Source organism: Engystomops pustulosus, chromosome 9 (genome assembly GCF_040894005.1).
Source record: "Engystomops pustulosus chromosome 9, aEngPut4.maternal, whole genome shotgun sequence".
Classification (NCBI taxonomy): domain Eukaryota; kingdom Metazoa; phylum Chordata; class Amphibia; order Anura; family Leptodactylidae; genus Engystomops; species Engystomops pustulosus.
Window position 1 is genome coordinate 102,226,734 of NC_092419.1, and position 12,019 is coordinate 102,238,752.

The 12,019-nt window shown below is 45.9% G+C and overlaps 1 protein-coding gene across 1 annotated transcript in view; it reads left to right on the forward strand.

The window, feature by feature from the left end:
- Positions 1-5,251: 5,251 nt before the first annotated feature.
- The window catches only part of LOC140077640 (ficolin-1-B-like), a 79,860-nt gene continuing 73,092 nt past the window's right edge, over positions 5,252-12,019 (forward strand). Inside the window, exons 1-5 of the mRNA XM_072124955.1 lie at positions 5,252-5,410; positions 5,676-5,768; positions 7,116-7,160; positions 8,406-8,441; positions 8,542-8,580. Coding sequence (XP_071981056.1) covers positions 5,341-5,410; positions 5,676-5,768; positions 7,116-7,160; positions 8,406-8,441; positions 8,542-8,580 — 283 coding nt within the window. The 5' untranslated portion in view covers positions 5,252-5,340. The remainder of the gene's footprint in view (positions 5,411-5,675; positions 5,769-7,115; positions 7,161-8,405; positions 8,442-8,541; positions 8,581-12,019) is intronic.

Here is a 12,019-nt window from a genome sequence, read left to right on the forward strand (position 1 = left end):
ATATGCAGGTGGCACAGCATGGTTGTCGGTGGTGGGTACCAGTCTGTGGTGTCGGTGGAGGATACATTTTATTGTGGGACACATTGTAGGACATTGTTATCCAGGTGACACCATACTTTAATTGAATGTGGTATTTTTAGGGGTGCAGTGGGGAGATACCCTGCCAAGAGCTGAAGACATTGTCAAGCACTTGTGGACCCAACAGAGAAGGAACTCCCCTATGAGGCACGAGATCCAACTTCTACTTTTTTTTTTTATTATTATAGGGTTATTCCCAAGAAGACAATACACTTACAACAACAAAAGAACACATTCTCTAATTCACCGTTATTAATCAAAATACAGCATTTCACAGATCTGTCTCTTACGATCTGACCGTAAAACTGACTATGCCCAGACAGGGTAGATTCCTCTCATGAATAGCTTCTCCTTTCTGCACGCTGCAGTGATCTCTGCCTCCTGCTCGTCCACCATGCATTACAAGACCAGCTTAGACACAGGCACTACCTGGTGGCAAGCAGCAGTGTGCAGAGACTTACTCTACAAGCTACAGACAGATAAAGGTTTTATCCAGGAGAGGGAGGCACTCTGTCTGTGTTGTATCTGAAATGTAGCAGGGTTGAGATTTTCATTGTGTATTATATACATCTCATGGATCTCATCATCTTTTATGACTCTGATCTCTGACCTCTCTTTCTATGTGTCAGATACTCGTGAATGTTCAGAAACTAAATGAAAGTGTCGATAAACCTTGTACCCTCATAATCTAAGCACATTGTCAGCACACCGCATCTCACAGCACAGAGGCATCATGGAGTGTCTGCTCTGAAAGTCCCGGCTCACACATATTACCAGAGCTAAAACAGGAATAAAACTGTAAAGTAAAATAAAAGTAAAAGAGTAAAATTGTAAAGTAGGGATTAAAAAATGTTCTGTAATGTGTAAACATCACTAGGGGATTAAAATTTAAGAAATTTCTTTCATGGACAAACCCCTTTAATAATAATTTGATCAGCATTTGATCAGCATCAGCAACAAATACAATAAAAGTTATAATTTAGAATTTATAGATACATGGAACCTTCTGCTTTTGTTGATTTAGTTTCATGTACAGGATACAAACCACTTTCCATGTGGGTCTCAGTAAATTTCTAATCTGGGTCGAGTACAAGGGGTTGGACTTTCTGATATTCATCATATTTCTGGCAGACAAATCCCCAGTTTACACCAAGCTGCCGGTAATGGTCGGTATGTAGTAGAGTGAGAATATAATGGGGCTTATTTACTAAGGGTCCCGCACCCGCATTTTTGTTGGGTTTCCCGACTTTTCGGGGATCGCGCCGGGGATTTTGTCGCACGTGATCGGATTGTCAGCCCGTGACACAAATTGGGGGGCGGGCCGATGGAGGATCCGACGGATTCGGGCTATGCGCGGGATTTAACATTTAAATTTGTGTCGCATCCAATGTACTTACATACACCGGTAGGAAGATGGTGAACTCCGGCGGACCTGAGCGGGGAAGCGTCACATGCAGGATATCGGGCGCAAGATCTTCATGAATCGCGGCAGAGTTCATCCTCGTCAGAGAGTCCGGATAGGGGATCGCACAGGGACCGGGTAAGTAATGTGCCCCAATGTGTGGGTGCTAGAAGCCTGGATCACCGCTAAATGCTATGGGTGCAGATGGACATTGCATTGCACATCAGAACCATCAAAACAAAACTTCAATAACCTTATATAACAAATCAATCGAAATTGGATGCATCAAGTCACTTGCTACCACAGCCCGGCGATGACCTTTCAGCCATTGACCTTGCTGCTGACAGCACCACCAAATGAAAACACAATCTCAGCCGCTCTTCACCATCGTTCACCGCTGCCAACTTCTGCATCAGCTCCCGAAGTAGATCTTCCATCCTGATGATGCGCTGAGATCTTCTGATTCTTCAAACCTGCACCTGGACCCCACTGACAGCCCCTTATATACGTAAGTTGACCAATCAGCTGACAGCCGACAATATTTTGCCCAGCTACACATCTGTCATTAATCTAGCTGTTATGCAATAACAGCTGCTCTAGCCTGCGGGCCAATCAAAACAAGGCCTCATAAAATAGCAGGAAAAGGCTTACCTCATAAAAAAGGCGGAAAAATCTAATGAAATTACCTCACATATTCACATTAACCCTTTCCATACCACATCTCATTTACCAATAATAACAACTACACAACCCACTTTATTAGGTACACCATGCTAGTAACGGGTTGGACCCCCTTTTGCCTTCAGAACTGCCTCAATTCTTCGTGGCATAGATACAACAAGGTGCTGGAAGCTCCTCAGAGATTTTGCTCCATATTGACATGATGGCATCACACAGTTGCCGCGGATTTGTCGGCTGCACATCCATGATGCGAATCTCCCGTTCCACCACATCCCAAAGATGCTCTATTGGATTGACATATGGTGACTGTGGAGGCCATTTGAGTCCAGTGACCTCATTGTCATGTTCAAGAAACCAGTCTGAGATGATTCCAGCTTTATGACATGGTGCATTATCCTGCTGAAAGTAGCCATCTGATTTTACAGGGTACATTGTGCTCATAAAGGGATGGACATGCTCAGCAACAATACTCAGGTAGGCTGTGGCGTTGTAACGATGCTCAATTGGTACCAAGGGGCCCAAAGAGTGCCAAGAAAATATTCCCCACACCATGACACCACCACCACCAGCCTGAACCGTTGATACAAGGCAGGATGGATCCATGCTTTCATGTTGTTGACGCCAAATTCTGACCCTACCATCTGAATGTCGCAGCAGAAATCGAGACTCATCAGACCAGGCAACGTTTTTCCAATCTTCTACTGTCCAATTTCGATGAGCTGGTGCAAATTGTAGCCTCAGTTTCCTGTTCTTAGCTGAAAGGAGTGGCACCCGGTGTGGTCTTCTGCTGCTGTAGCCCATCTGCCTCAAAGTTGGACGTACTGTGCGTTCAGAGATGCTCTTCTGCCTACCTTGGTTGTAACGGGTGGCGATTTGAGTCACTGTTGCCTTTCTGTCAGCTCGAACCAGTCTGCCCATTCTCCTCTGACCTCTGGCATCAACAAGGCATTTCCGCCCACAGAACTGCCGCTCACTGGATGTTTTTTCTTTTTCGGACCATTCTCTGTAAACCCTAGAGATGGTTGTGTGTGAAAATCCCAGTAGATCAGCAGTTTCTGAAATACTCAGACCAGCCCTTCTGGCACCAACAACCATGCCACGTTCAAAGGCCTCAAATCACCTTTCTTCCCCATACTGATGCTCGGTTTGAACTGCAGGAGATTGTCTTGACCATGTCTACATGCCTAAATGCACTGAGTTGCCGCCATGTGATTGGCTGATTATAAATTAAGTGTTAACGAGCAGTTGGACAGGTGTACCTAATAAAGTGGCCGGTGAGTGTATATACCATTCAATAGTATCACCAGGAATCCCGGGCCCCTTGTCATTATGCTGCAGGGTTTCCTGCCCCCTTACCCATCACTTACCTCTGTCATTTGCCCAACATTGTACTTGTTCATAAAAAAAAAGCCCCTTTCACACTTGCGTTACAGATCAAGTCTAAGTCTATTCAGGATTTGGTCAGTGAAAAACTGATACTTTTCAGTCAGAGCTTGTTCAGTGTCACAGTTTTTCACACAAATTTTTTGGTATTTTCAACTGATTTTTCATGCGCAGGCAACACACGCGAAAAAGACTCATAACAGAGGTCTATCTTTTCTATGGTAAACGGTCAGTTTTTTTTCCCACCTTTCTGTTTCCTTTTCTACTTTTTTTCTGGTTTGCAAACAGTTAATACGATGTGATGGACAGAACCAGTCTGATTGTCACAGAACTTGTCCAATCATCTGGACCTCTTTCACTTATAAAAAGTTTGCAGACTATTTCCTCCTTGCTCCTTTTTGAGCTAGCATTTATCTTCATATCTGTTTTTTGGATTCTTTAAACCTTTGTCTCTGTTCTGACTATCTGTTTGCCTAATGATTCTGTACTGCATTTGTCCTCTTGGTTCTGACCTGTATCTAATTCTTAGGTGTTTTTATTGTCTTGTCTTTGTCTCAGTGTTTGCACACAGGAAAGGAACATCGTCCAGGTGTCCCATACCGCTTAGGATAAGCTGGGCAATTAGGCCAGCAATTAGGTTCACTGTACTTGTCTGTCCTTCCCGTCCATCCAGGTCATTCCCTAGTTTGCATAAAAAAATATATATTATTTTAATTTTCTATTTCTTTTTCTTTCCATTTTTTATCCCATTTCCTATCCTCCTGGTCTCTTCATCTTCCCACAGTCAGCGTGTGATACTGTGATACTTATTGTTTGCTATAGGTGCTCTTCTCTTTCTCTCGTCTCCATCCCTGGCTGAACCTTCTAGAATAATTACTAAATTATATTAAGTCCTCACCAACATCTTGGCCCATTGTCTTCTCTGGTGGGACAATAGACATTGATTCCCTTGCTTTACCTGATACAAGGGCTTCTTCTTTGCCTGCTTGTGGATCCAGCATGGGATGTGACAGGTTGTACTCGATCCCTCCTTCATTTTGTGTTCACTTTGGAGCCTCTGGTGAACAGAACTTAGCATAATCCAGATGTGTGGGGCATTGAGGTCACAAGGACCCACCATAAGTTATGTATGTTTGTTGATGATATGTTACTACTTCTCTCCTCCCCCTTGGTTTCCATCAACAATCTCCTCTCCGAGCTGTGCAGGTTTGGGTCTGTGTCTGGCCGCACAGTCAAGGAGTCCAAATCTAAAGCCCTGACACTTCCTTCTGCTTATGCCTATTGCCTATGAGTCTTAGCATGACGGTAAGTATCCACCACTAATTCGTAGGTTGCGCCAGATGTTAGAGGACTGGGGACATCACCATCTCTCATGGATAGGTGCTGTGGTGGGAATCATGGTTTACATTTGGTGGTTTTGCCTAAGAGTCAAATGTCTTTGGATCTTTTTCCCTCATGTGACACAACCTGGACAAACGCTCTTAGGGGACATTAATACTTGTCAAAATTATTTTTGCATGTTGCTGCTACAATTAATATTTTAATACGTGAAGAATCACCGCGACACCGGATAAATAGATCACTATCTGCTTTATAGGTAAATATGAGGAAATAGACATTGTTCAGGGAGTGGCTGTAGGTTTATTTGCAGAGGGACAACAATTTAGAATTACAATCTTTAAAAAGCAATCTTGTAATCAAATTAAAAGGTTATCCCTGACATATAAATATGAAGCTCACACCGATATTTCACATCAGATTTAGCTCCAAGTAGAGATCTCAAGTTTGAAGCTGAGATGTTCCTCTCAACATTTCTGGTCCTCTTCTTGGCCGTTACTTTTGGTCATGCTGAAGAAACATGTTCAGGTAAGTCATTGTCCTGGGGTCATGAGACCAGAAAACATGATCCACATTTGGCATGAACCTGTGTCTGTTTTTCCTATCTGCAATAAACTAACTTTTCCTGCCAACAAAACCGGCCAATGGTCCATCTCTAGGTTTGAGAAAATCCTTCAGTGATTGGAGCTGTAACATACTTGTCTTATCTAATGTTTTAGTTTGGAGCAATACCTTTAAATATATATAAATATAATTTCTTTCTTTCTAATTAAGAAGTTTTGATCATTTACAGGCGGCTCGGAGTGTCTGACCGTTCTTCGAGGATGTCCTGGGGCTCCAGGTGCCATAGGAGAGAAAGGAGAGCGTGGCCCACCAGGGGAGAGAGGTCAGTGTATTTTATACTAGGAACATAAAGTTCTAGTAGAATATCTATCTATGTTATGTAATGTAGTCCATGAACACTGACAGTGATGATTTATATTAGATGATATACTAATTCACTACCACAGTCTAGTAACTACTCGGAGGCTGCTGAAGTGTCCCTGGGTAACATCTACTATAACGTTTGGAAGAAGTTTTTACTGAGATTTCTAGCATTCACACTAGCATTTTCAAAGAATTTTCTCAAAAGTCAAAAAAACTTTAAGTAGTTCAGTATTTTCTTAAAATTTCTCAGGTTTTCTTTAATGAAATGTCTCAGTGTAGTATTTATATGAATGTTGTAATCGCTTAGGCATATTAAAGGGGTTGTCCAGTTTCAGCAAATAAAAATCATCGTTTGTAAAACGTTATAACATTTTCCAATATACAATGATGCAAAAAGAAAAGTGGAAAATTCAAAAACTTTTTAAAGGAAATCTACCAGGATGAAACACTGCAAACCAAGTACACTGACACACTGGTGTGCGCCCCTCTGTCAGGATCTGCTCTTCTTATGACCTTGTTTTTATAAAAAAAAGGCGTGAATGAGAGCCCCTGTGCTGCATTAGTCTATTTCTCTTAAATGCAGCCGTTCTAGAATATAGTAAAAACTTATTAAAAAAGAAGACGACCCAACATCAGTTATAGGAGTCTACCATCAGAATATCTAATGGTAGATGTCCTTTAATAATTATGCAAATGATCCTCAGGGACTCCATGCTCCATAACTAATAAATGAGCCCAGAGCCCCTTAGGCTCATTTGCATAATTCAAACCTTTTTTTTTTTTTAAACCAGGGCATAAGAAGTTAAAAGAAGAACTAATGTTGAATAGTGACGTTAGGGATGTTAATATAGACTACATCCTTTTGTTTCAAACACATTTACAAACATCATGAGAAAATATTCTGCTGGTTACATAACATACATAGGAATATTCTTATGGCAATAGGTTTTCCTTAGTGACACAGCCGCAGAAGCTATAGTCACTATTTAAAGGTATGGGATATTTTTGGTGGCTGCTGCGTCTCTATGGGGCCCATTCCTCTACTCTTCGGCGTTTCCAGGGAGGGGGTTTAGGATGAATGTGGGAGATTTTACTACACAGATCATCTGAGATTTACTAAGGATATTTTAAGTTTCACCTCCTGAGATTTCTTCTATTAGTTTTAGCGATTTGTATCATCTCCAAATTCTCAGAACAACATTTTCTAAGACTTGTCAATGTTTTGTCTACTGTGACATCTCTGAGTAGCAATTACTGCTGTAAATCATGTTACAGTCTATACAATGTTTCTTATACTTTTATTCAGGTCCTGAAGGAAGTACAGGAAGCCCTGGGCCTCCCGGAATACAAGGTTAGAATGAGATCATTTTCCTCATGGTTCATAAGTAATAGCTCCAAAGACATGTGCAACATCCCCCACCGGGGCCTAGCCTTTTCTTGGGGCCTGGAGGCAGCCGGGCCCAGAATACCGGAGCGGCTGGCGGTTGCGGCCTAGGCACGCTAGTGTCACGGTGCTTGGTATGGGGACCGGAGGGCTGTCCTACAGCCTGGCAGGTCTCCAGCAGGTGGCGTGTGCAAGAAATTAGATGAGGGAGAGGCTGATGTACTGGTTCTCCCTGGGGCAGCCCTTATAGTCTGTAGTATGTGTCCCTGGATGGTGAATGAAGGAGCCCTTGGTGGTGATACAGCCGTAGCAGGGACCAGACGGAGCCAATGTTGTGCATAAAAGTAACTTACAGTTCTTTATTCGAACCAACCACAGCAAGAGGCCAAACGACTCTGTACAAAGGCAGATTACTGGAGTGATCTTGGAGAGGGAACCTCAGGAGTTGGGTCACCAGCCTGGATGCAGGTGCAGGCTGGGATGTAACTGTGTCCAATTCTGGAAGCTGCAGCTTTAATCCTAGGTATTGTTCAGTATCAGCCCTGAAGGTGGACTGACGCTCTGTAGATCTATAGTGGGAGCTGAGGCCTGAAGACCATGTGGTCTGATGGATTCCAAGAGCGAGGTCTGCTCACTAGAAGAGCTGGGCCTGAAGAGCTTCTCCTGTGGTGAGAGCTGGGTCTGACGAGAGCTTGTTGCTAAGAGCTGCACCTCAGTCCGGAGCTGGGCCTAAGAGAGCTAACTCCTCCCCTGACTAAGGGTTTAGTTAATCCCTGGTCAGGTGGTGGCTCACTCCACAATCACACTCCAATTAAGTGCATTGAGGTATATCATTGGATGATAACATTAAATAATATTAACCCTTGCCCATTCAGGCAGTATTTACCGCTGCACAATTACCTCTTTACATGTATAGTCTCCTGCAGAGGAGCTGATCAGACTCTCTACTAGGGGAACACACATATCAGGGGCTTATTCGCAACAGCTCCTCTGCCTTGCATTGGCAGGGGTGTTGCACATGTCAACTCCCTACAACTAGAAGGCCCTCCCCATACCGGCTCCTACAGAAACAATCATGGCTGGTAACACTGGTATCACCGCAATCCTGTATCCTCTAATCACTCATCCCTGCATATGAATGGTTATTGTGGTCTATCTCATCCTTCTTATCGCTCTATGCAAATTTCCAGTGTAATTACCGTCTCATTGCAGGAAATGCAGGAGCTCCAGGACCCCAAGGACCGAAAGGTAAAGAGTCTTCACTTTTATTACTTCCATCTCATCACATTATGTGAATGATATAAAACTGTGAGAAACATCTAAAATATTCTCTTTCTTCTGTACACAGGAGATAAGGGAGATCCCGGCGCTCCAGAAGTCTTGTACAGTGAGTGTGGATCCTTCTGGCATCTTATCTTTTACCTATCAGTAAATCATAGAAAAGACGTATCAATAGAAATAATGGGAACAGGTCAGAGACAGGAAAAGACAAGGACCACAGAGAGACAATGGGGCAGTGAGGACGGCAAAGGAGATTTTCATTAGAAAAAACCCTCGTGGACACCTCCTGATCCTGGGGGGAGGCCTTTCTTTTCTTACCTTGTACTGAGCAGTGACTTCCACCAGGGGCATTGCAAGGGTCGTAAAATATCCGGGCACGGGCCCCAATGCATGTGTATTGCACTCACATGTGGCTGTGTCGATAACAAGGTAACTTCTAGTATATACAGCTACAGAAACCACAGGAGAAATCCCTACAGGTTACATCTAGTGCCTGCAGGTGGGGCGTCCTTCATCTTCTCCATTAGGCATCACCACATCCATTGTTCCTCATTGTCGCTAAATCTTGGTTCCCTGATAGCGTTATTCTGGTGCTGACCCGATCCCTCTCCCCAAATACTGAAGGCTGTGCTCACTCGTTTGTCTGAAACGCAAACGAAATCAAACCGAGGCATGTCCTAGTGCCACGTGTAAACACGCCCCAAGAAATGTGCCCTACACAGTTACCCCCAGTAACGTGCCCCACACAGTTACCCCCAGTAATGTGCCCTACACAGTTACCCACAGTAATGTGCCCTACACAGTTACCCCCAGTAATGTGCCCTACACAGTTACCCACAGTAATGTGCCCTACACAGTTACCCCCAGTAATGTGCCCTACACAGTTACCCCCAGTAATGTGCCCTACACAGTTACTCCCAGTAATGTGCCCTACACAGTTACCCCCAGTAATGTGCCCTACACAGTTACCCCCAGTAATGTGCCATACACAGTTACCCCCAGTAATGTGCCCTACACAGTTACCCCCAGTAATGTGCCCTACACAGTTACCCCCAGTAATGTGCCCCACACATTAGAATCTCAGTAAGTAATTTGCCCACACAGCGCCCAGGTAAATAATGTGCCCACACAGCCCCCCAGTAAGTAATGTCCTCACACAGCCCCCAGTAAGTAATGTCCTCACACACAGCCCCCTGTAAGTAATAAAGTAATGTGCCCCACACAGCCCCCCCAGTAAGTAATGTGCCCCACACAGCCCCCCAGTAAGTAATGTGCCCACACAGTCCCCAGTAAGTAATGTGCCCACACAGCCCCCAGTAAGTAATGTGCCCACACAGCCCCCCCAGTAAGTAATGTGCCCACACAGCCCCCCCAGTAAGTAATGTGCACACACAGCCCCCCAGTAAGTAATGTGCCCACACAGCCCCCCCAGTAAGTAATGTGCCCACACAGCCCCCCAGTAAGTAATGTGCCCCACACAGCCCCCAGTAAGTAATGTGCCAACATAGCCCCCCAGTAAGTAATGTCCTCACACAGCCCCCCAGTAGGTAATGTGCCCCACACAGCCCCCCCCCAGTAAGTAATGTGCTCACACACAGCCCCCCAGTAAGTAATGTGCCCACACAGCCCCCCAGTAAGTAATGTGCCCACACAGCCCCCCAGTATGTAATGTGCCCACACAGCCCCCCAGTAAGAAATGTCCTCACACAGCCCCCCAGTAATGTTCCCACACAGCCCCCCCAGTAAGTAATGTGCCCCACACAGCCCCCCAATAAGTAATGTCCTCACACAGGCCCCCAGTAATTAATGTGCCCACACAGCCCCCCAGTAAGTTATGTCCTCACACAGCCCTCCAGTAAGTAATGTCCTCACACACAGCCCCCAGTAAGTAATGTGCCCCACACAGCCCCCCCAGTAAGTAATGTGCCCCACACAGCCCCCCAGTAAGTAATGTGCCCACACAGCCACCAGTAAGTAATGTGCCCACACAGCCCCCAGCAAGTAATGTGCCCACACAGCCCCCCCAGTAAGTAACGTGCCCACACAGCCCCCCCAGTAAGTAATGTGCCCCACACAGCCCCCCCCAAGTAAGTAATGTGCCCACACAGCCCCCCCAGTAAGTAATGTTCCCACACAGCCCCCCAGTAAGTAATGTGCCCACACAGCCCCCCAGTAAGTAATGTGCCCCACACAGCCCCCCAGTAAGTAATGTGCCCCACACAGCCCCCCAGTAAGTAATGTCCTCACACAACCCCCCAGTAAGTAATGTCCTCAAACAGCCCCCAGTAAGTTATGTCCTAACACAGCCCCCCAGTAAGTAATGTGCCCACACAGCCCCCAGTAAGTAATCTGCCCACGCAGCCACCCCAGTAAGTAATGTGCCCACACAGCCCCCCCAGTAAGTAATGTGCCCAACACAGCCCCCCAGTAAGTAATGTGCCCACACAGCCCCCCCCAGTAAGTAATGTGCCCACACAGCCCCCCCCCAGTAAGTAATGTGCCCAAACAGCCCCCCCAGTAAGTAATGTGCCCCACACAGCCCCCCAGTAAGTAATGTCATCACAAAGCCCCCCAGTAAGTAATGTGCCCACACAGCAACCCCAGTAAGTAATGTGCCCACACAGCCCCCCAGTAAGTAATGTCCTCACACAGCCCCCCAGTAAGTAATGTCCTCACACAGCCCCCAGTAAGTATTGTTCCCACACAGCCCCCAGTAAGTACTGTGCCCACACAGCCCCCCAGTAAGTAATGTGCCCACACACAGCCCCCAGTAAGTGATGTCCTCACACAGCCCCCAGTAAGTAAAGTGCCCACACAGCCCCCTAGTAAGTAATGTGCCCACACAGCCCTCCAGTAAGTAATGTGCTCACACAGCCCTCCAGTAAGTTATGTCCTCACACAGCCCCCAGTAAGTAATGTCCTCACACAGCCCCCCAGTAAGTAATGTCCTCACACAGCCCCCCACTAAGTAATGTCCTCACACAGCCCCCCAGTAAGTAATGTCCTCACACAGCCCTCAGTAATTAATGTCCTTACACAGCCCCCAGTAAGTACTGTCCTCACACCGCCCTGTGAGGACACAGGGCAGCTGGGTAGCAGCAATGGTAGAAGAAGACCAGCAGGCTTGAAACGTGATGGCTTATTCCGGGCACAGGAAGCACAGGAACCCACAAAGTCTGAAACATCCTTGGCCAGATCTAGTCACTATTAGAATCGGGAAATGAGGGAGAGAGAGCGCTGCACCCCAGGATGCCCAGCCACACGAGAGAAATGTCCCCAAGACAGAACCTTCCTCCGTAGAGCAGGTTTTACATATGTCTTGCCAGGGGGTAGCTGACGAAGATCCACAGGTGCGGCCAGTACCAGTCGATCAGGAGGAATGACATGCCGAGGAACCGGTTCCTCCCCAATGACATCCAAGGCATGAGAGAGGGCGTCTGCCTTGATGTTCTTCTCGGCTGGGCGGAAATGAATAAGGAAATCGAACCGGGCGAAGAAGAGTGATCAGCGAGCTTGACAAGGATTGAGTCGCTGAGCAGTCTGGA